Source organism: Acromyrmex echinatior, chromosome 1 (assembly GCF_024713525.1).
Source record: "Acromyrmex echinatior isolate Ae372 chromosome 1, ASM2471352v2, whole genome shotgun sequence".
NCBI classification, from domain to species: domain Eukaryota; kingdom Metazoa; phylum Arthropoda; class Insecta; order Hymenoptera; family Formicidae; genus Acromyrmex; species Acromyrmex echinatior.
This window is the reverse complement of record NC_141852.1, coordinates 12506067-12531739: the sequence shown is the minus strand read 5'-3', so window position 1 is coordinate 12531739 and position 25673 is coordinate 12506067. Positions and strand designations below refer to the sequence as shown.

The following is a 25673-nucleotide window of genomic DNA, read 5'->3' as shown; positions in this document are numbered from 1 at the left end:
TTCGCATATCGTCAGACAAGTAAATCAAAATCAGATGTACAATTTACTACGTTTGCTTAAATGAGCTTGTAACTGCCTACCGTATGACCTCCTTGTGAATTACGTTTGAGATAATTGTGCATGCATATATATATTCTTTATGGTGGTAACAAAACTTGTGATTCTACAGGAACACATTCTGAAAATTATTAAAAATATTATACATTCATGTTCAGCTTTTACTTCGACTTCTATTTCCCAAACTATTGCTGGACTATAAAATTATAGAATTCCTGTTATTTTAAATATTTGTATCTTGCATATTTGATGAATGCTTTTTCAATTTTCACGCCCATAGACGCGCCGCGGATCATGAGGCAGGTAACACCGATGGATAAACAGAGAAAACGCGAAGTGTCAGCTGCGACGTTCCTTCTCAGGAAGAAAAGGCGAGGCCCGAGAGGGGATAACCATGAGAAGAGTCATCCTTGCTTGCGTCATTCACCTGCCGCGTCCGGTACCGTTTCAAAGTGTCCACTACTTTGAAATCTTCGGAGCTCCGGAGAATCGAGGCACTTCCACGCCCAATCGTCTTGCAATCAAACTCGATAATCCTGCTAATTAATCCTATTTCTTTTTAGCTTCCATCGTTTATCGGACGACGTCAGTTTCAGATTGATCCTTAATGAAGGCTCCCCGACGGTTATTTCCCCGTTATTGTTGGAAGATCCTGTCGGATCCCCCGATTGCATCGAGATGGCAATCACGAGATGCCAACGCTGCATATTCGCGTCTGAGAGGAATATTACTCGAAGTTGCACGAGCTCAACGAAGCTTTGTACCAAGATCCGACCATTCAATGACGATATTATGTATTTATGTAAAGGCTACACAATTCCGAACATCTCAAAAGGAGAGTGCGACATTCCTCGCGTAACGTTCGCGCAACAGGAAGTAAAAGTAGAAATATACGAAGCTGAACTTTATTTTCTTCAATTCCAACAGTCGCGAATATTTATATTTTTTAATATTATGAATATTGAACTGTTATATTTTATCACTATCAAGTCATTTAGTCCCGATCTTTGTAAACATCCTGTACAATGTATATAGTCGTATATAATAAAATTCTTTTAAAACAATATAATTTAATATGGTATTTAATTCTATTTCATCGCGTATTTGTAAAATATATCATTGCGAACGGCTCATCAGATAAACATTACGACATTACGTTAAATAAATACAGATATATAAGTACAGATTTACCCTACAAGTAAATCGCTCGTCCAAGAAGAGATCAAGGTGCGATCTTTTGCGAAAATCGAAACGACCAGGCGAGAAGGTCAACGTGAAGCGGCGCGAGTGCAAGACGAAGGTGACATGGTCACGGATTGGCCTAAGGTTACGACTTGGATTTGCAGCCGGGCTTTCTAGCACGGTCATGTCGGTCGTCGGTCGGTGTCGGTGGATGCCGTCGATGGTAGTCCTATCCCGGCCATTGGCAAATCGAAGGAGTCCAATGAGCGGATAACGCGGCCGTTTCGTGCGGCCGATGGTCTCGTTACAAACGTGGTGGTGAATGCACGATGGTGGAGAAGGAAGTGAACAACTTTCGCGCGACGCCGCGACGGCGACGGCGACGAGGACGATGAGCTTCTTCGTATCGGAATGCTACTCCAATGTCGGAGTCGACGAGGGAGCAGAAACTTACGACCGTTATATCCCCTTAATCCCTTCGAATCCTTGCGTCGAGGATATTTCTTAGATGGGGATAAGATAGATGGAACACGCGGTAAACGGTCATTTAAGGGAGAATTGTTGGATGAATAAACTTCCTTACTCAATATAAACTTTTCTTGGAATTAAATAAGATTAAACAACAAAGAAGAAAAAATCAAATTAAAATGTTGTTGATAAAAAGAATAGTCGACTTTTACTTGCAATGAAATTTTTCATAAACTAATGTGTTGTCAAAGAAATTATCAATAAAGGGTTTAGCTTGAGGGTATTAATGTTTTTTGAATAATTTCTATTGAAAAAATATATATGATTGTAGTACATATAGTATAATATAGTTCAAGTGATACAAATTAATTGAAATTGTGTTGAAAGGGCTGCGAATTGTAAGAGTAAGATTGAATATAAGTAATAAGTATAATATAATTAATAAACACAAAACAAAATATAAGAACTATAGAAACATAATGTAATAAACAATTGACATAAACATATTTAAATTATAAACGATTTAATACTAAAATTAATAAGAAAATATATAAGATAAATACCAGTTAGTGACCCAATTTGTTCGACAAAGTGATACAAAATTTTAAATATTAACATGATATGTATGACTCTAAATAAATTTGTTGTTTATAAAAATTTAATATCGAATTAATTTAGAATCGTGCATACCATTAAAAACTTTATATTTGAAATGATTTATCATTTTGTCCAACAATTGATTATTAACAATTGATATTCACTAACTGATATATTTACCTTAATTGTCACGGAGAATATCTTCTTCAGTTAACCAGCTTTCTTGATGCTTGTTTGGAATGACTTCTGAATTGACCTGCGCTTCTGCGAGATGCAGGAGTTTCGAGGAGTCGCGCGGAATCAGGTTTTCTCCCAATTGGAGCGATTAAATCTAAGCAGCACAGGATACTCCTTCTCCTTCCAGCGTTTAAATTCTCTCGGCGTCTGATAGACGTCGTCCCTCGCCGTACACGAGAAACCGACGAAGCGAAGTGCCCTATACACGCATCGCCAATTATTATATTAGGGATCCCGCACCGCCAGGATGCTCCTGATTCTTTCGTTCTTCATTTTTCTTCTTACGCGAACAAGATTTCGCTTCCCTTCGGTCCGTGATCTCGCATGCACAGCCGGACGCACGGACGGATATTAGAATCCCTTCGCACCCGAAAGGGTCGAACAGATGTTTTAGTAAACAGGTGAATCTCGAATATCGAAGCGTGTAAGATCTCGAGGCAACAATGGAACAAGCGACAAAATTTCTTACGTCATGAATTTCGGTGGATCAGATAAACATTTTTTTTTTCTGTTAACTATCCTAAAAATGATTTAGAACAAAAATAGTCGCAGATTAAAAAAGAAATATATATATATAATATATATATATTTCTTTGCTTTTTCAAATTCAGGGAGAATATGTTTTAAAAGTCGATGATAATTTCGTTTGTGAGAAACGTATTTTACGTTATATTTTTACAATTCCGTTTCCTTCTAAATCTAAACATATTTGATTTCAAATGTGTGTAATGATTAAGTTAACAGACTGTAATTGTATCACGTGCGTTAGATGCTCGGTTCTAGGATGTAGATTTTCGTTAGAATAAATGCCCGACTGTGTCTCGCGGACGGGGCAATTTCGCCTTAATCGACGTGTTCACGAAGATTAGGTATATTCTTTAGGATCGTGCGCTCGCGAAGCCTAATGATTAGCCTAATGGGAAATCCGGGTCTGCTCTCTCCCTGCAACAGCGTGGGGTCACGGAGTTAGTCAGGTGAATTCTTCTATTCCAAAGTAGACAACCTCTGGATTACTTTGTTTCAGAGCGCGGCAGCTACCAGTGGAGATTTCACCAGACCGAAACGAGAGAAAGAGAAGATGGGAACGATTGGCGAAATTTAACCGTGTTAATTTGCAACAAAACTTATCAAGGAAATATTGTCCATTATCTATTAGAAACTGTTTAATGGGAAGTCCTGACGCGAGACTGCTTCGTTTAATAAAGAGTTACATAAAGCACTCGCATTTTTTCGTTGCCCACTCAAGTGCTGTTGAATCAATCTGACAATGAGTGGGAACTATGAATCGTGGAGCTGTTGATAATCATTATTATTATTTTTCTCCACTCGATGCTGGGAGTTCGCGAGTATTCCGCTTTCTAATATCTAAAATAAAATGACAAGTAGGATAGATAATTGTATTCACGCTTATTTCGTGCTGTGATTTCCAGCAGCCGTAGAAAAATGTGACGAATGAACGAACAAATAGAATTACGACAAAAAGACTAAAGAAACACGTGGCGAAGCGAAGAAATTCGCTCGCGGCATTTTCCACGGAAAATAGCCGGATGAGCTCGTCGCGCTTGTGCTTACGCGACAGTGAAAAAAGGAAACCCACCGTGGGGAGAAAGAAAATTGCAGTGTGCGGACACAATGAGAGTAGGATAAATATAAGCGTAGTCTTTAATATAGGGAACGCGGGAAGAGAAAGAGAGAGATACGACGTCACCCGCAGTTATCGTTACGTGGCGCGCGTTTACGAGCGAAGGACGCACCTTTACGTATCATCGATTTCCACCGTGAGAGGAAAAACCGCAGTCGTATGATCGAAGATAAAAATCAATTGTTGTCCCTGAGCGAACAGATCAAATCTCGCATGCGCGTATACCGCGTATTCAATGATTTCGCAAAACGAGATTTACGGCGCTGTGACTAATCTCATGGACGACGAGATACAGAATATTCCTTATAGAATTGTTAAACGGAAAATCGTGGATGTATCGTCGGAGTAGAATCTAATAAAAAAAAAAAAAAAGGATCGAAACGGCATTATTTTTCCATCCAATTTAAAATTAAGTATCATCTGTACTTATCAATATTTCGGAATCGTGTTAAAATTTATTTAAAATTAAACAAAAAAAAAATAACAGTTTTATTAGCTTTCATATGAAAGTACATATTGTGAAAGTACATATTGTACGACACGAAGTAAAGTCGACATATTATGCGTAAACTCGCGAGGAGGATCGTGACGAACGCATTGTCGCCCAGTCGAGTCGTCTGCTCGTCGCCGTCACAATCAAACGATTACGTTGCACGATGAGGAATCGATCGGTGCCATCGAGAGGCAAAGTTGCGGACAATAACGGCGCTGTCGAAGGTGGAGAGTTACGACGTGGCGGCGAGTTCTTCGGTCGCGCGCCCACCCTCGGCGTTGGTATCCAGACTCGCTGGAGGCACTCGAAACTTGAGTCGGAGTCTCGATTTATAGTCAAGCGGAATTAATATCAGTAGAAATATATAATCGTGACGCATCGGATTTACAAAAGTTAAATGATGAAAAAGTAAAATAGTTTGCATAACTCTATTATGCATACGCTGAAAAAAAGAAACGTAAATCTTAGTGTATATATTTTTTTAAATTAAATAAACATTAACTAACAGTAAATAAATACTTATTCAATGAAAAAAAAATTATAGTTGAGTCAAATTAATGGTTCTTGTATCAAATAAATTATGTTTAGCAAATATTTATTTGGCACTTATTCAAATACCAAATATTTATTCAAATTTAGTATTTTTTTTTTTTTTTTTCGGTGTACTTAAAAACGTGACTTATGTAATAAGCATAATTTATAATGCATGATAATGTGCCGAGTTAAATAATATGATTGCGGCTAATTAAGATTCAAGGCAGTGCCTGATTTTTCGCTTATTTAACGGATCCTGTTAAGGCAACAAAGTAATCTCGCCTCACCTTCAATTGCCGCATCATCATCGTCGTCTGTAGTTCTACTGTCTTCGAGGCAGTCATCAATGCGCCCTGGCGATCTTGTGCATTCTATGCATTGGCGACTGCGCGTCCTTACGTAACGCGGCGACGTGACGATAGTTTATTCATGTAACAGGCATGGCCGATTCCGCAACCAGTTCCGGCGCGATGGCCACTCCGTATAATAATGAGCTGAAGACCGTTGTAAAACGACCTCGATAAAAATCTTAATTTTCATTGTTATATCATTGGACGTAAAATTCTAATAATAACAGAGAATTTATTACTTGCGTTCTTGAATGTTCGTTCGTTCAAATAGAAATTACTTATATTCTTCTAGTTCAGTCTGTATATTCTACGAAGATATGTACGATTCTCATCTAGAATATTTTATGATATACGTTTCACGTAATATAACATACTTTCGAATAACGTAATGTACTTAATGATACCCTGATAAACCTGATACTCACGTAAATCTAGATAGAATCATGGGATTAATGAATCGTGATAAGCGAAACGGAATGCATTCATAGGAACCGTAATAAGCTCATAAACGCGAAAGTGGCGTTGAAAAAAACAGACTTTGGAGAAAATGGCGTTACGAAAAAATCACAAGCCGTGTTATCGTCGGTCGTTCGTTACCGAGGCACCTACGCGCGTACAAGAAGCAAGAGCATAATTAGAAAGTACAAGGAGGCTTCGATCAAAGAGAATGCGGCGTAACGCAATGCAAGTGGAATTCCGTTTGATTTCCGCGATTGCGATTTTACTGTGCGAATCGTATATACCGCTATATTCATACGAAATGCTGGTCTGAATGAACGCGAAACAAGATGGGCAAAAATAGATTTATATCACATTCTATGAACTTTATGTAATGTTTTCCTTCGAGAAATTTATGTCCTATTTGCATAGATCTTGGACGAATAAAAATCCGCTAATATCTATAAATCTATTTTGAAAGATAAGATGAGTTAAAAAATTCAAGCGCAAGATTAGAGACTCTTTTCTACGAAGGAAAGTAGCACGCATGATGATGTATAAGATATGCATATATATTATTGAGATATAAACCTAGAGAGATAACAATGCTTCTGCCAAGACAAGTCATTGTATAGGCTGCCAATAGGAAGTGATAATGCGATAAAGCATCTCAATTAAACTTGGTGATGATATCATTCGACACCATACATGCAGCTCAGAATGATTTTTTTACGTTTCTGGACAATTCAGAATATCGACAATATCATTTCATATAAACACTAAACTATCCATGGGCGGTTTTTTGTTATCCAATCAGAAGCGATCATAGTTAAGGCTATTTTCGTTTTTAGAGATCAGAAGACAAAGATAGCCTTAACCGTGATTGCTTCACGTTGCATAACGTCACATCTAAGTTCTAGAAGATTTCAAATTTTAACAAAAACAAAATAACAAAAGAATCGTAAATATATATCTAAAGAACTCCATTCAGAGAACGCATCAGGAAAAAATTAGTTTATCTATGTTGCCACTGTAAAAATTCTGAAATCTACTTGAGATATATTGTTTTTCTCTCAACTTATCAATTTATTTCAAAAACTTGATTAAGATGGAATTTCTACACTTGTACATTCCTCCTGAAAACATAAGTTAGTAGTGACTTGCACTTCCGACGGGACAGACAGGCCATGATATGTTGGACCCTGACCTAGTCATCCTTGTTTACGTCCCCGAGCACGAACATCCGTCTTTGTTTCGGTAATTTTTTTTATAGTCTTCCTTCTCTATCGTTTTAAAATATATACATACAGAGCATAAGGTTCAACCTCATGCAATAAAGATTAAGGCCGTTATTCAGTCGAATCTTATATTTAAGACTATCTTAAGATGTCACAAGTCAATCACAAAGCAGTATTAGCATTTTAAAACATTATTTAAGACGATTTCAAAATAAGTAGCGACTATGCCCAGAACAATAAGTCATTATGATATCAAAATGATGTCAAAATGACTTCAAAATGATCATTAAAAGTAATTTTTCAATCATTTTCGATTCATTTTAATGTCATTTTGATATCGTGACTTGTTATTCTGCTTGGTTGAATATCGACCTAAGTATCTTTATCTAAATAGAATATGAACGAACGTATTGTACATCTCGCAGAAACTATATTAACGTTTTTACGTTATTAGAAGATTGACCTATGTTTGGAGACCTGTGTCAGGACATGAGTCTATTGACCTGCGAAAGATCTCTTTCATTTTTCTATGCCCACATAATCTTTATCTTTTATAATTTCTGAAATTTAGATTAAGTACATACTTTGAGAAAATTCTTCTGATAAGCACAAAAGACAAATGTATGACACAATATTAGATTAAGCAAGATAATCATCTTTTTCTCTTCGATATACAAAGAAAGAGAAGTATGTGTGTGTACCTTGGACACTTTACGTCACTGGGTATCCGCATAATTCACCCTCGATCGCCGTCGTCAGGGGAGAGCACGACCCATCGTCACCCGATAGAGAAAGCGTCTCATCGTCAAAGCGGCGACTATTAATAAATATATCGTCCGATGACGACGGCCTGGCTGGAAACGCCACGGCGATTCCGAACGCTGGGATAGATTCCCGCTGGTGTACACGGAACCTGCAGACGCTCGTCTTGCCGTGCATTCGCGCAAGTGTATGCACGCGTACACGCGCGCACAATACACGTTTCATCTCACGTGCACGATGTGCGGAGATGAGAGAGAGAGAGAGAGAGAGAGAGAGAGAGAGGGGGGAGAGGATCCGTGCCACTCGGTCATTGGTGAATGTACCGTGCCGTACCGTTTCGTACCGTATATATCCTCGGTCTCTATCGACGGTGAAGATGCTGCGGTATCTTCCTGATCCGATCCAAGAGAGGCATCGTACGAGAGAAATTTCGCGCGTGTCGTCGATCAATTAATAGGGGACCCAGAAAACGCAAGATATATAAACCCCCGCGGAAATTGAAACGGCATCGCAAATAGCAGTCTATAGATATATTGTAATAACTTCGACTTTCATTCTAATTATGACTTTATACGTAAAACTATTTTATAGATTACGGATACAAATAACTAAAAGAAGAAATTACCAGAAAAGAAATATATTGGCTCTTCGCTCATCTTACACTATTACTGTTATGAAAGGGGAATTATAGATTTATAAATAGGTTATTTGTTCCCCATTATATCACGAAGGATAAAAAGATTTGTTCTCCTTTTTTCAACTATCAATATATTTAACCCGTCTTCGATACTGATATATAGAATAAACGTAAACATTTGCGCTTCGACTTTTCGCCTTCACTTTACTATTTCATTTCCAAGCATTTTTTACTCGCTAAAATTTGTGATAAAATTAAAAAATATCATCTTTCACTTGTGCGTGAATACCTGTATAATTTATATTTTTTAACATATAACAGCGATATAAAATTTAAATCTCATACTTTTATTCAACATTGAGTTGAACACAAAGAAGACGGTATAGAGTGAGATTGCTTCCTTCAACTCGTGTAATATTGAAAAAAATTTAGAGAATATGAGTCTCGCTTCAATATCCATCATTTCTTCGTGCAAGTAAGCACATATGAAACGCGCGTACGGGAATGTAAACTTAATAAACGCTCGTACTCGCGAAACATACGAAGCGGACAGAAGGCAGGAGGAAAATCGACTTTCCTCCTCGCGCACAGAGGCACGAGAGGTCACAGGAGGTAGCGAAGTACCATCTCGTCGGGCCGGGGCTGGTTCTCGCTTCGGAAAAAGCGGCGGCGGCGGCGGCGGCGGCGGCAGCGGCGGCGGCGGCGGCGGCTCGAGAGGTCCCGGGAGCCGCGACCTCGCAACAACACGCGCGATTCCCAACGGTCAGGGATCATGCTAATTTATAGAAGTAATTTCGATAACGGCGGGATTAGCGGATGCGCGTACTTGGCGTCGTTTCGTGGGTAAAAGCCGCGAAATCAATATCCGCGCATGGGAAAAGTGTGTGTGTGTGTGTGTGTGTGTGTGTGTGTGAGAGAGAGAGGAGGGGGGGAGAGAGAGAGGAAGATGAAGGAGTCGAGGATATAATAAACATTCGCTAAATTGTGCACAATTACGATTTTATTGTATATGCGGGATTGTAATGCGGATAACTGTAAAAACAGATGAGACGAGGCGCCGCGGGATGATATCGAGAGACGAGGAAGTCGTCAATCCTGACATATTATGATGCACGCGCCGATTGAAATGGACCCAAGATACTAACTCGCAATGACGTGAGTATCTTTTATATTCTCCGTTATGTGATAGATCCGGAGTTCTGTAGTCAGTCTTAGATTGTAAGGGAATAAATGCAAACGTCGCGACGAGAGGTTGCTTACAAGGAATTTTTTTGGAAAGCTTCGCGAGCGATGTATTACACATTCTTTTTTTTAATGCAAGTCCTTTTAACGTCAGCCTTTGAAACTTAGAGATGTAATTTCTCGATTACCGTCTTATTATCGGCGTATTCGTCGCAATGATTTTCGATCGGCGGTTTCGCGAGGCCGAAATACCATTTCCTCGCATCTGGCATCGAGCGGGGTCAAAAGGTAGCGAAGCGCCGGCGGGTCCGGTGCGGGTTCTTAACCGCGGTCGTAAAAAGGCGTGCGGAGGCCTCGAGAGCTGGCCTCGTGATGCGGTGGTTTCCGACGTGCTAGAAGCCTCCCCCCCCCCCCCTCTTCCTCTTCCTCGCCGTTCAGTACAGTGTGAGTCGTTAATGACTCTGCGCGACTCCTCTCCACGTAACGATAATCGATCGCTACGTTTTGTTGTTGACAAGTAAAGTGAACTATTTTCTATAATTCTTCATTACACTGGACTGTAGAGTGAATAAAACGAGTACTACGCTTTATCCTGTTTCAAGCAGTTTTATATAAAGTAGTATGGAACTACTACTATAAAAAATATATTTATCCTGAAACAGGTTGTTTTTACATATTTATATACTCATGTATCATATAAGTATGTTTTTTACATTTATCCAAAAATATTCTAAAATGATGAAGTGTAAATATTTTTAAGCTAAGAAAGGCATACGGGATGTATGTTGTAGGATGGAAATTTAATTTCAGAAAATTTCAGGAAATTTAATTTCATAAAAGACTGATTTTCAATTTTCAGTTAAGTATTTCCTATTAATTAAATACGCAATTTATTTTAAGTCTAGACATTTATCTTTATACTTGCAGCAGCTGTTGGTGCAAACTATGTTTTAGACGAATCTTATTTTATTGCAAATTTACAGAAGGAAGGCGTTCTGTTGAACCTTCTATTGGAGGTATCATTAATGCATCGCGGTGTACATACTGCGCTCGTAGAATGTAGGTAAAGCCAGCAGCGGCAGTGGTAGACCGTTAAGACTCGATCGTTTAAACATACGACAAGAAAGGGGAATAGAAAGAGGTGGAAGCGGGGGCGGAGGAGGAGGAGGAGGAGGTCGGAATCGTGCATACTTTGCGTGAAGGTGTGTGGAGTTCCAAATGTCAGCGGAGGATCGCTTCGCAGGAACGGACGTGTGCGAGTGAACGTTACGGCCGCGTTACATTGAGAGAGGTGCCTTCACCCTCTCGGAAAATCTTCTGTCGACCACCTACGCGCGCTGCGCTCGCCCATGATCATTTTCTAGGAATTACTGTTACGGCGATCTCTCTCTCTCTCTCTCTCTCTCTCTCTCGACGTAACGGACGAGATGAGCTGCGAAGGAATGATTAGACACGAATGTGAAAGACATCGTAATATCTTCGATCAATCACGTAACTCCATTTTTATTTGATTATTCAATGTTATCTCTCTTTTTTGTTTTTCATTGGAATTAACTATTAATATTATTTAATACTTGAAATTTTAGTATGTATTAGCAATTAATTGAGTAACTACTACAGTAACTCAACTTTCTTTTTGCGAGTCTTCTTGAGTACCATGATTTTATTCGATTATCGATATTGCGGAAATGCACAAGTTAATTAAAAAAAATGGACATTTAAATATCGACGCTGTACGATTTTATCCGTAATTTGCGAGAACATGGTCGACGCGATTACAGTATCGTGGGACAGCGATAAACTGTCGAATGTCGAACGACAGCGCGGATTTCCGTTTGTCGATCAAAACACGACATACGGACAATCAGCGACCGGTCCGGCTCGATCGACCTTAAAAAGGCCCGAGGTACGAGAGGCGATTTGCGCGAGCGAGCGAGCGAGCGACGATAATGGACCGGATCGTCGATTCGTGTGTTACATCGTCCGCCACCTGCACACGCAGCGAGAGAAGGAGAGAGAGAGAGAGAGAGAGAGAGAGAGAGATTGCCGCCCGGTACCATAGTCGAATCGTGGGAATCGTCGGATTACATCCGCCCAATTAATTTTTTCGCCGGTACCGACCCTACGGTTTCGCATGGCGTTCTCGAATCGACGGAGGAGAGAAGAGGAGAAAGAGGAGGCTGCTCCCGTTTTGTTTTTTACACGCGCTCGTTTAACTCGATTATACCGCGGGATGCGTCTCCGTAACGCGACCTGGGTGCGATGCAGCTCCCGCCAGATCGTGCGTGTTATATATATTATCCGATCTCGTAACGATTAGACGAGGAAATCACTGTTGCTCTGTTAATAAGACTACTACCCGTGATCATAGATGCAGCCTCTCGGGGGCCGCTTGCGAAAGTTCGATTAAAAGCGAAAGTTTAACCGATTAACGGCAACCGAGTTAAGTGTGAAAAGTTCAATATTTTCTATTGAAAATCTATACTCGCGTTTCCTCCGAAGTACGCATCCAGTTATTATACCAGTGTTATTCTGAAAAAATTACAGATAGGAGAACGCCAAACTGAGAGATTAGACAAAGAGATTATTTTTTTCTTCGTTATAATTAATTATAACGAGGAAAAAAATAATAATTTGAGTAACAGATAGGAGAACGCCAAACTAAGAGATTAGACAAAGAGATAATTTTTTTTCTTCGTTATAATTAATTATAACGAAGAAAAAAAAAAAGAATAATTTGAATTCTTTACAACTTTCTTTTTTAATAATTAAATTTTTTTGTTATCGTTACAGAGATCATTCAATTACTTTTTTTTCTTCGTTATACTTCTTCACGTTATACTTGTTCCTTTTTTAATAACTTAATATTTTATCATCGCTATGGACTATAAATTCGACTATAAATTGAGGTTGTATTCGGGGAGGGAAAAAAGAGCAGCGGTTCGTTTTTTTTTCTCGTTCTCGAATCGCGCAAGTTCGGAGAGAACGCAATGTACGGTGCGTCACGCGTGCAGCGTGCAGTGTGCACAAGTGCGAAAAAGTAAGAGGCCACGCGTGCGCGCGCGCGCGCACACGCGTATGCAGTGAACTCGTCTCTCTCTCTTTCGATTCTGTATATCTTTCGAAGGACTTTCACTTGCCCTCCGCTTTGGTGCACATCGCCGAGTGCTGAGTTTACGAGTACATGAGGCGGCACTGAACATATCCTCCTCTTCCCTCCGCCTCCGACTATTGCCTCATCTTCACCTAGAATGAATGCATCGATGAAGCGACGGATTTAAACCTGCCATTGGCTTAAGTTACAAAGGAAACGAGCCGCTTCCGTCTGAAACAAATAATAATTAACGTTAAAGATACATCCATTTGAAGTATTGCAAATTTCTCGTGGCATCCATCGGAATTATGTAGAATCTCTGCTAAATTTCACTTAATATAATGTAACATACGATATAAATCTGCGAGAATAAAAGAATGTGTTTATATTTAACGTAATTTGATTAATATGTTTTTTTACAAAAAGAGAAACGATTGTGCTAAAGTATCGAAAAATTTAGTTAGAGACAGATTTATAAATAATTTTTGGATGTTTCAGCAATCAGTTTAAACATGTTCTACGCAATTAATTATTATATGATCCAAAACTTATATTTTCAGATCTATATCTACTTAAATTTTTACATACTTCCGTAAATCTGTTCTCTCCGTGTATTGGTATCTTACATTGAGCTAATTTCTTCCACTGAATATCTATTGTTTAGATTATCTCTTTGAATATAATCGAAAAAATTCCTAAATAACCTATCGAGACTGGCTGTAATTTCGATTCACGTGGATGTCCCAACAAAAAAAAGATAAAAAACTCGATTATTTCGACAACCGTGTTTGTTGACAGCTATCACCGTGTACGACACGAAGTAATTTTTCAGGTCGTTGCTTTCGATCGGCATCCGGCGCGACCGATTGGACGGAGGCGCCGAATTCTGTAGTACGATACGGATGATGTCGATGGTGTGGTTGGCGTCGGGATGGTTACTTTTCGTAATCGTTGAAGCGCGGCGGGGATCGCGAAGGGCCGGTCGTAACCCTATCCTTGATGCCCTGATCGATGGCGACAGTTTGCGACGGTCTGTCGGTTCTCTTCCTACCATAATTCGGCGCTTTCGCCTCGTTGCTTTTCTAGATTGGAAGAGACATCACACCTCTACGTGATCAGGTAAATTCGAAACATCACGCGGCCCTCATACTCATTTTATCAATCTTCTTTATTTAATACCTCATTCTTCTAGAAAAAACTCTTAGAAGAGATATAGCATTAATTCATATCAATTCATCGAACAACTATATATTAAAAAAATAATGTTATATCAACAGCATTATTTTAATTGAAAATAATCTTGTTGATTCAATAATATTATTAATAAAATTAATATTTTGTTAAAACAAGAGCGTACGTACATTCATTAACAGTATTATTGAATTAACAAAATTACTTTCAATTAAATGAATGCTGTTGATATAACATCATTTTTTTTTTTTCAGTATATTGTTCGAGCAACAAACTAAATAGAACAGAACAGCGAAATTGGCATTAATGCGTCTCTGCTAATGAAAGAAGAGTGCTCGAGTTTCAAGTCGATCGTGACTAGCGGCGAGACGAAATGGTTTTACTCGCTCATAATAAATTACATAAATTTCGCGAGATTAATCGTGATCAACGACGGCTAAGTATCCAGTCACCTCTTCTACGAGAAGGAAGAAGGGATAGATGGGAACGAGGCTGAAACGAGCAAAAGTCGATGGGACTGGATAGATAGAGCGCTGTCGTCGTCATCGGGAGACAGGACGAGAGTGTGTAGGAAGATGTAGGAGGGAGAGACTAGAAAAGAACAAGAGAGAGAGAGAGAGAGAGAGGAGAAAGACGAAGAATGCCGCGGCAATCGTAATAGGTTTGCAGCAGCGGCAGCGGCAACGGCAGCAGCAGTAACGTTGCAGGTAATAACCATCGCGTATATAACGACACGATGAGTCGTGGGTAGCTCTCGGCCGATGGACTTCAGACTTGGGGCCCCTCGATGGCTTTCACGAGGGGTTCCCCGGTTTCTGTCCGCGGTGTGCCGATTCTTTCGAGCTTGATTACCCAAACCCTTTTACCACAAAGATGTGCAACGAGACTGTATAGTGGAAGACTTTGCGTCGCATTTCAATCATGATCACATAATTCCTCTTATTATTATATAATTAATTATTTTGGAAATTAAAATACCTCGCGCGATACGTAGCTTAATATTGAAAATTTAGTGTTAAATCTCTTTGTAGTAATTATTGAAATGAAAATGGTTTTATTTGCTGAAACTAAAGCGCTACGAGAAATAACAGTTTAGACTATTCCGTTACCGTTTAAGAAAATAATTACAAAGATAATAACTGAATAAATTCTTGCAAATGGATTAAGAGTTATTATCCTTCTCGCATTCGTATGTGCATGAACGAACGCACGGTTTAACAACTGCTTTGTAATTAGCAGACGACGATCACGGCAATGCGCGACGTTTACAAACATCCCGTGTTTTATACGAGGCCGCACGAGAGACAGCTCGTTATTAAGATTACACGGGTGTGACATCCAATTTTATCATGTCAATTTTCTTTTTCCCTCGCAGCGGATATTAGCTATCGCGTTTCGCGGAATCCATGTTACTTTAATGAGAATTAGCATTTTCTTTTTGGAACTGTTAGAATTTCAATATAATTGATAGAATCCTAGTTCTTCTTCAAAGAGTGCTTGACATACCTATATTTATTTTTCCAACTCTCTTGATGATTCCTTTATGTTAATAAATTTTCTCTCTCTTGTCAATTATTTATTTTGAATTAAAATATTCTCGCGTGATACATACGTAACGTAATATGGGAAATGATTTGTTTAAAGTTAAAATAGCTCATCTATAGTAACGATAAAAATGATTTTTTATTTACTAAAGCACTACGAAAGAGAAATGCCTAATACTTTTGTGTTTGTTTCTTGCCTTTTTGGTCAACAAGACATGAGACAAACAGCAAGAAACAGAAAACAAAAACACACATTGTAGAATTAGCCTAAAGAACGACACGCAACGATCATCAGCACACAGAACCAGTTTCAATATCTCAAATCCGGAAGAGACGATGCGCTGTCTCGAATCCAGGATGTACGGCGCGAGCGGTTTGCATAGTTATATAAAGTTGTACGGCTTATCGGCCGCTATCTCTCTCGCGTCGTTCCGCAATGATGCGATTTCCTCTTCGCGACTTCGGCTCGTTCGACGTCGTTGCCGTTCGACTGGACCCTTTCTCCTGTCGATCTTCCCACAAGCAGCAGCAGCAGCAGCAGCAGCAACGCGGGTTCTCGCGAGTGCAACGCTGGCACACCGGCGCGGTCTTTGTTGTCGCGCGGTGTATTTCGTGTTCTGCCTCCTTAAGCACTGCTCATGACACGACGACGACGATGACGATGACGAGCACAGAAATAGCGACGAGCGTGCTGGTATCGGTCTGGCCTCGAAAGCGCGCTCGCGGTAAATAATACAAAGAAGTGTCCCAGAATCAAACGCTTCCCACAGGGACTTAAACTAACAGTTTCAAGATTCCTTTTTAAATAGGATTATAATATTAAAAGCGAAAGATCATATGACATTTTTTTCTTACATTATAGTGCTGAAATAAGTATAAATTTTAATTATGAAGATATTTGTAATGTTTAAAATTAGAGATATATATATATATATATATATAAAGTATCGTGTACTTACAACACGATCAAATTTTTATTATGTAACGGAGATTAAAGAGGAAGCAGGGTGAAACATGAAAAAAAACGAGAGCTCATTTTTTTTTTAATGTATCATTATTAATCGTTCACTGTCGTTTGCGTGACATCGTTATATTGACAATTCATCTATTTACACGTTTCATATAATAATAATATTAATAATTAATAATAATCGCAATTGTATAGTCCTACTACAAATATACAGATGTGCTGCGTGTATGTCAGTGTATGTATACGCTGTGTGCATATTATCTTCTTTCAGTTTTATACAAAAACGGGGTACGCCTAGAATAGTCTTTACAATCTTCGTAAATGCCTCCTCGCGAACGAAAGGCCACTATCAACTGGGAAACAATATCCTTTTTCACGTGAAAACACATCGCTGGTACAAAGAAGAAGTAATTCTAATTCAAAAGTCTAAAAGTTGAAAACGTCGTTGAAAAAAATCTAATCGGGAGTGGGACAAGGGAATAAGACGGATGGGAATGATGGAGATTGTTCAACGATAGCGAGACGTATCAAATCGTCCGAAGGAGTGTAAGTACAAAAAATGACAACAGCTTTTATTACACATCGTAATTCGTACAATATAATCTCGCATTTACACGCACGCGTTTCTCGTTAATTTGGAGTCTGTACGCGCGCGACGGCGGCTGTTGGGGGCTCAACAGGGGGATGGAGGAAAGGATTGGGAGATGGAAGCCAGAGGGAAGAATTGAATTAATCGCGATTCTTGATCGAGCCGCGAATGTCATCGTAGATATACGGTCGCCGTTATCTAAAATAAAGCGTTACCGATTATATACGACCGTCATGTAAACGCGAAAAAAAAACACCCTGTTTGCGCCACCGCGCGCGAACGAGACCCGAAAATAAACCTGACTTAGTCGGTACTTGCATTTCGTTTATTTAATTATCATTATATTTCGTAACAGGAACATCATCGAATCTTTGTTCGCTACAGCTCTCTCCCTCTCATTCGTTCACTCGCTCTCTCTCTCTCTTTCTCTCACTCTCCCACTCTTCGTACATCGCAAGCGCGTTTCACACGATAATATCGTCATCACTGTCATCGGCGCACTAATCGCCATTTAATTTTTTTTTTTTACGCCGTATAAAATCGTCATCAGCAGTCATAAATAAATAATTAATTATCATCTTCGATCGTGCAGCATCAACATACAATAATCGTCACTTATCTATCACGCATTCGTGGATGAAGTCAGCGAGCGTACCGCCGAAAAAAGTACAGCTAGTTGCGGTAAAGATGATGGAAGATTCGCGATAGCCGAATTAATTCTAGGCGATCTTTATAGATTTTTCTTTCTTGCACGAATGAACGCAGATAATATAGTTCGATTATTTCACAGAAATAATCGTTCGTCTGCGATGCGAATAAACGCAGAAGAGACGATCGAATCTGCCAAATTTTAACTTCAATCGCAGTTCAACCGTCGGCTCATCAATGATTTTCAAAAGTATAAATCTTAGAAAGGAACATGCAAGAGTTCACAAGGTATTTAAAAAAATATCTATTCTGAGAGATCAGAATGTTTTTTTTTTTACAAAGAAGTGCTTTGTCCGGATTATCTTAGACGTCTCTGCGAAATACTTGAATTATTCGAGAAAAGAAGGTTGCACCACGATCAAATTTAATCGCCATTCAATCCAACGTTCTCTCGTGCTACATGATTGTTCTTTTAATTTCTCTTGATTCGTCTCTCTCGCCGATTTCGATGCCAAATCGCTTCGGAATAAACCGTATTATCGTCGAAACATCGTTGTCATCGACGACGGGTTTCTATATCTCTCACTGTTCATTTATATATATATATATATATATATATATATATATATATATATATATATATATATATGTATATATATATATTTTTATAGATCTCTATATATGTATATATATATATCTGCATAATTTACACATCTATTCGTTCTTTTCAGTCGTACGTAGCGCGAGCAATGTCTCGTCGAACAGTATACGTCGTTTGGATAACAATCATAGGATTCGTAGAAGATTGATTTTTTTTAAACGAGGAAAAGCCAAAGCTGCGCGATTTCTTTGGAATTTCAGCGGATCAAATCAGCGGATCAAATCAGCGAATAAATTTTTCATTATCATATATCCTTTCCTTCCTTCTTCCCAATTGGATTGAATGAAAAAGATGTGGAAGATGTGGAAGATGTGGAAAGGGCTCGACAAGCTTCGCATGCTCGGGCTTTTCCTTCTGTATTACACGACATTTTTTTTTTATCATTTTCTACGAAACTATCGCATCGCTCAATTTAATTCCATGTATTAAATTTATTTAAATCAATCGCGATGGAATAACGACGTTTTTGGATTAAAAGGACGGAATTTTGTTAAGAATGCCGCTTTCCATCCTTTCTTCCAAACGTTCCTTTGAGCCAGTTGAAAAGCGGCGTGGAAAACGGATGTCTAAAGAATTCGACCAAATGGGATTGTCTGAAATGGAGAATCCCAAAAAGTCGAGGAGACATTTCTTTGAAGTGTCACTTTAAATATTAATTTTCATGCTTTTCGTCGCTGGATGTCATTGCCACTGTAAGCAAAAGTTCCTGCAACGATATTTACTCTGAGAAAAGGAATGCTTTGTAAAAAAAAAAAGAAAAAAAAGAGATAATGTTACACGAAAAATTAATTCTGATTACGAAAAAGATGAGGTCATTCTAAAGATGCTAATTCGTTAAACTTTCTCGCTCGCAATTACACATGCACACAAATACTCTACACACATGCTCATTTATTCTCACACGCACACGAATATAATATACACGAAAGATCTTTCGCTGTCGTATTTTTGCTCCGGTTGGCAGCTCAGTCACGCAAATTCGAAAAAGAACTAATACCGAGAACAATGATAATGCGACACGTAATAATATTAATAATAATAATAATAATAATTAATAGCAATCAGTAATACAATAAGTAAATAACAATAATAATAAATTAGTTCTGTACAAAGTTCACTTTCGAGCACGATATAATATTAATACCTAAGGATGGGTCGACGGCAGCCTAACCGACTGACCCCCACAGCATCGCGTTAATTTTTCTTGTTTCTGTCGCATCTCGATCAACCCCGATCGAACGTCTTCGATCTCGTCCGTCATCGCTCTCGTTTCAGTAGAATCGGAACGACATACCCTCGTGACTGGTCGAACTGGCCGGCGATGCGGGTGCAGTATGTATTTCTCCTCGAAATGATGTTTCAATCGCGGAGTCCTAGTGGCGGCCAATCGTGGATGCACAAGTGCTTTCGCAAAAAAAGATGTAATAAAAATTTAAAAAAAAAAGAAGAAAAAAGAAATAAACACCCGCAGGCATCCGAGACGAGGCGTCGCGGTCTGAAGGGTATCACGACGGGGCGTTGTTCGAGAAAAATCGAAGGAAATCAAACGGGGTAGTCTGTCAATTTACACACACGGAGAGAACAAGATCCACAATTCGCATACGCACACGCACTGGTTCCATTTCTCTTTTTTTTTTCTTACGTATTCTCTCTTTCTCTCTATCACTCTAAATGGGAGTCCAAAGTTTACTACACTTCCGTCGCGAGCGTTGCCGCCAGCGTGGCGTCGTGCCTGACGTAGTGATCGTCTATCACGTACACACCGCAATTGCTGTTGTCCGCGGCACTGCCACCGCTTCCCGGTGGACCACTACTATTACTATTGACGAGACCGGTGCTGTTAGCTTCCGATATCGTCGTCGGCCTCTTCATCAGTGCAGCTTCCGCGGCGCAACAACTGTCCGCCACGTTGCCAGTAGTGGCAAATACGGATGATCTTTTGGCACTCTCCAAGATCCCGATACCAAGACCTAGGCCGAGACAGTCCTTTTCCTTCTGGAAAAGGTGCGCAGACGCTCGATGGGCTGCCGCCTCTGTGTTCAGCTGTTTCGTCGTTCTCGTAGTCCGACCGTCTTGCAGCACTGGTTCTGGCTTATAACCCGAACACGAACTGTCCAGCGTTACATCAGTTTGGAAGGACGAATCCAAATCGTCCTGCCGCGACGCTGCCGATGCTACATTGTTCACACTTTTACTCGCAGTCCAGGTATTCTTAATCATGTGCGCGTCACCGGTGCCCAGAGCGCAAACGCTGCCACCACCCGCGCCAATTAAGCCGCTACCGCCGCCGAGGAGACCGCCGACACTGCCAATACCAGTGCCTCCGACGCCGATGGTACTGGCGCTACGCTTGCTCATGCTGCTATGCACCGCGTTCCTCTCGTTCTGTAGCCTCGCTTCCTCATCGGCCTTCGCCTGCTCTCGCTTTTGTCGTCTCTTCATGCACATCACTGCGACTGTAGCGAATAACGCGAAAGCCGGTACTGCGGTGGAAAGAGTCGCAATCATTACCAGGTGTTCCGTAGTCAAACTAGTTTTCCTAGAGGCGACGTGCTTCGAATGGCTATTGCCTGGGAACGGTTCTGCCAGCGGCACATTCGATATCACGGGTGTGGACGATGATGTGATTGGTATCGCACCGGCTTTTTCGCTGCAGATGTCACCGTGCCAATCGTCCGGGCATTCGCACAAGAAACCGTTGACACGGTTCCGGCATATGCCGCCATTCTGACACGGTGCGCTCCAGCATTCGTCTACGTCCACGCTACAGTCCTTACCGGTGAAACCAGGCTTGCACGTACAATTATAGTCATTGGTCCCAGAAATGCATGTACCTCCGTTCGCGCACGGTTTTGCCACACAATAGTCTACCTTGTTCTGGCAGATTCTGCCGACGTAACCTGGTATACATTGGCAGCGGAAGCTGTTCACTTGGTCCTTGCAAGTGCCGCCGTTCAGACACGGATCGCCTTCACAGTCATCCACGTTGATCTCGCAACGCTCGCCGGTGAAGCCAGCAAGGCATGTGCATCGGTAACTGTTGACGTGGTTCATGCAGGTGCCGTTGTTCGCGCAGGGATTTGGTGAGCACTCATTGACCTGCGATTCGCAATCGGTGCCAGTATAACCGGATGGGCAATGGCACACGTAACCGCGAAGAGAGTCGTCTTCGCAGGTGGCGCCGTGTCGGCAGGGTGAGTCCCGGCAGGATCGCGTCGTAATCTCGCAGTGTCGACCACGCCAACCGGGTGGACAGGTGCAGCGATAGCTTCGACGATGCTGCTGCCTGGAGGACGACGATAACTCCGTGCCGTTGCCACTCACGTAGCTCACGGACGGCGACTCGGTCATCGTGCAGGTACCACCGTTCAAGCAGGGTTTCGAGTGACAGTCGAAGAGCGGCGTCTGGCATTCGGTGCCGGTGAAGCCTGACGGGCACGAGCAGGTGTAAGAGCCCTGGCCGGTGTTGAAGCAGGTGCCGCCGTTCATGCACGGCTTATGATTTGTGCAATAGTTGAGATCCTGGTTGCAGAATAGCCCGCCCCATCCCTCGTCGCACGCGCACTCCCAGGGCTTTTGGCAGCTACCGTGGAGGCAGCCTGGATATCGAACGCACTGATTACACAGTGAGCCCTTCCAGCCGCTGTGGCATCTGTAACAACACGATATAGCTCTTTAGTGATGCTCGAATGCTCACGCACGATTACGAGAAAATAAAAAAACAAATGAAAAGATTGACATGTATCGTATCTATCTACGGTTGGACACCGGCACAAATAGATGACCAAGATATGTCACGATTTCTACGAAAGCTGAATCATTCTTGGAGATAAATCATGTTCACTCTGGTAACTGTACATATATACATATACCACCGGATTCTGTCAAGACAGTGCTTATGGCAAGTTTCCTGCATGGATGGATGACCCATGCGCAGTCAGTATTATTAGTGGACGTGTTTTGACAGAGTTTCAATAGTGAAACGAAGTTTAGGTCTGCGTACTGCGAAATTCCGAGTCTCTCTTCTATCTTCCGTCAGTCACGGGTCTCGAGGAGTTTCACCGGTGACGGGCGGAAGGTAATCATGGGTGCAAGAAGAGAGTCGACGAAATCCCGGTGAACGAGAAGAGCTCTTGTGAGAGAAAGAATAAAGAAGGGACAGAGGTCGGCGGCGACATCGAAAGATATGTATATGTATATACTTATGCGCGGATGTGTGCGATATGCGGCAGGAAGACGAGAGAGAGAGAGAGAGAGAGAGAGAGAGAGAGAGAGAGAGAGAGAGAGAGAGAGAGAGAGAGAGAGAGAGAGGAAAGGATAGCACGAGGACTTCTTGGCAGAGTCGCGAAGAAAGAAAAGATTCGCGGTCCGTGGAGGAGGAGGAGGAGGAGAAGAACCGACGTGAAGCAGAAAGGGGGAAGAGGCAACGTACAGCGACAGGGAATATCTTAAAAGTGGATAAAGCCGGTAGGAGAGAGAGAAAGAAGAAACCTGGTGAAGGGTGAGAGGGTGGCATGCCAGGAGATGAGGATGATACGCTGGTCGGCCATTACATTACGTGCGGGGGTTATGCTTCAAAGAGGAATGAAGAAGAAAGAGACTGGGACAGACAGAGATAACGAAAGAACGAGAGGTAGAAAGAAAAGAGGATGCTACATATGTGTGTGCTATGCGCCATGACACACACATATACATCACAGAGAAACTGTTTCAATGTGCGGATAGGGTGCACACGAGCGCGCTGAGAATAAGAGGGAAGGGGTAGAGAAGGGACCGAAGGTGGCGCGAACGGGAAGAAGCAGTCATTGAAGGGTGGGGGACAGGGGGCCCGAGCACCGGGATGCGAAGGAGCGAGAGAAGGACAGCAGCGAGGAAGAGTTCACGGAAAGGAGAGGGAACTGCGCGGGACCAACGGGGACGGCGCGGAGAGAACAGAAGAGTAAGGAGGAAGGCAGAAGGGGGGAGGGAGTAGAATTCTGACGGAGCGGTGGGGGATGAGTCGTCGAGTAGTGTGTTCCCACGGTTCGAGCCTCAGCACAGCCGTTCAGTATGCGGGTCAAGGAAAGGTTACCCTCCTCTGTGTGCGTGCGCGCGCTCGCGCTCGCGCTCGCGCTCGCGCGCGCCTCCTCAGTCCTCGCGGTGCCCCATACTATCGCACGTATCCGCACGTATACGTCACTGTACAGCATACAGTCGCTGTGACTCTCTCGCTGTGACTCTATCGTAGACGGAAAGAGATAGTAAGAGAATAAAGGTATGGACGGAAGGGCAAGGGAGACAGGTAGAAAAAGATGAACGAAGAGCCGAGGAAAAAGCTGAAGACGAGACGGCAGAGGGGAAACTGCAGCCGTGGACGTCGCATGACTATACCATTAAGTTCTATGTACAAAGTGAGTGAGAGAGAGAGAGAGAGAGAGAGAGAGAGAGAGAGAGAGAGAAAAACCGCCACAATCTGAGAAGAATAAGAGAGAAAAGAAAAGAAGAACGTGAGGAAGAATGTAGAAAGACAGAATACGGTGATGGTAAAGGAAGAGATGAGAAAAAGACAAAACGGGATCAAAGAGGTTGGAAAGCTAGTCGAACTGTATCGCGCGGATTATTCACGATCGTTTGTTATCGCGAAAGACGAAGGTGAAAGATGCACCTAGGAACGTGTATTCCCTCAAAGAACATCGATGAGTGGCATCCCCACGTGATCACGCATTCTACTTTGTGGCTAGGCCACAACAGAATCGCGACTATGCCATAATTACCACCGGGGGATAGGTCATGCGCTGACGAGGACGAAGGGGAACAGAAGGAAGAAGAGGAGGTGGAGAAGGATTGGCTCTGCTCTTCGGTCAGCTATGGAAATCCCATGCGCGTATCAGACTCGGTTAAATGTCTCTCTGGAAAAGATGAGAGAGAGAACGACTTCTCTCTCGTCTCTTCTCTTCCTCCTCCGCCTCTCTTTGCGACTCTTGTACCCATCAGATGCGAGGATACCGCGCCACGTTCGAGACGAGTGCGTTCTTTGACCTTTGCCTGTTATTATGCGGCTATTTAAACGGGATCGAATCGGAATGATATGACCAAGTGAGAAGACCATAAAGAAAATCGAGAGATTCAATTTTGACATTTGTCGGGAAAAATATCAAATTCATGTGCGTGCATGTACCATGTACTTATATCATTAGAACTTTTTTCATAGAATTTAAAACATAAATCTGAACACTTCTAATTTTATATTAATTTTAATTCAACAAAATAAAATATCAAAATATGACAGGGGTATCTCTCGTAACACACCATCGTTTCCTGTTTGGGTTTCTTTTTTTAATGCTTAAGCGAAATCGTCTGACGCCCTCACCCTCAAAAGACGAGAGATCGTAATGTCGATGCATCGTCATTAGTATTTAGGCATCACACGCACGCACAACCGCACGCGGGCCCCAAAATTTCAATGGGGCGTCCAACGGCCGTGATTCTTCCACGTATCACGAGCGATATCCCACGAGTCCGGTGAGACCCGTCACCTCGAAATGATCGTTATCGTCCTTTCCAAGTATACGTGAATATACGCTATACGACTGAAAACGAGTGTATCGTAATTCCATTCCCGCAATCTGCGTAATCATCTACGATCGGGGCGTGTAAAAGCGGCATGCGTCAGCCATTGTCGCGTGCACGTAGAGTATAATCAAGGTTAACATCGATCAAATTCCGTTACATTCATGTAACAATATTTTTATTCATTAGGTACGAACGTCGAATGGTTTAAAGGTTATATAAAAAAAATTTATCCATAATGAAAATGGCGTGTGCACGTAATGTGCAAGCGCACACTGTAGTTGACGTACGTTGCGTGTCGTGTCATCGTAGTGATTGTATCGTATTAAAATGGTGCACGAAATAATACGCAATGAAGAAACGACATACCATATATATGATACTTACATCGCAAAGGAATTTTTTTACACATTGCATAATTTATTGTACTTGTTACATTTTTTACAAGTCGCGGAGTATTTATAGATACGCATAATATGATAAAATTATAAATTATAATTTCTTAAATCATTGACAATTAAATATTTAATGATCATTGATTTATTTTAAAAAGATCGAACAATCTAACATTTCGATTCGCGAATTCGAAATCAAGTTATTTTCGAATTTA

The 25673-nt window shown here is 41.2% G+C and overlaps 1 protein-coding gene and 1 long non-coding RNA gene across 2 annotated transcripts in view; one reads left to right on the top strand and one right to left on the bottom strand.

The window, feature by feature from the left end:
- Positions 1-9676: 9676 nt before the first annotated feature.
- Positions 9677-16345, top strand: LOC147910976 (uncharacterized). Its single transcript, XR_015545273.1, has 3 exons — positions 9677-9790; positions 13744-14030; positions 14357-16345. It is a non-coding gene; the product is annotated as an uncharacterized LOC147910976 (long non-coding RNA).
- A 1370-nt stretch (positions 16346-17715) lies between these two features.
- Positions 17716-25673, bottom strand: part of Delta (neurogenic locus protein delta) — a 44434-nt gene continuing 36476 nt past the window's right edge. Inside the window, exon 6 of the mRNA XM_011057403.2 lies at positions 17716-22166. Within this exon, the coding sequence (XP_011055705.1) occupies positions 20204-22166 (1963 nt within the window). The 3' untranslated portion in view covers positions 17716-20203. The remainder of the gene's footprint in view (positions 22167-25673) is intronic.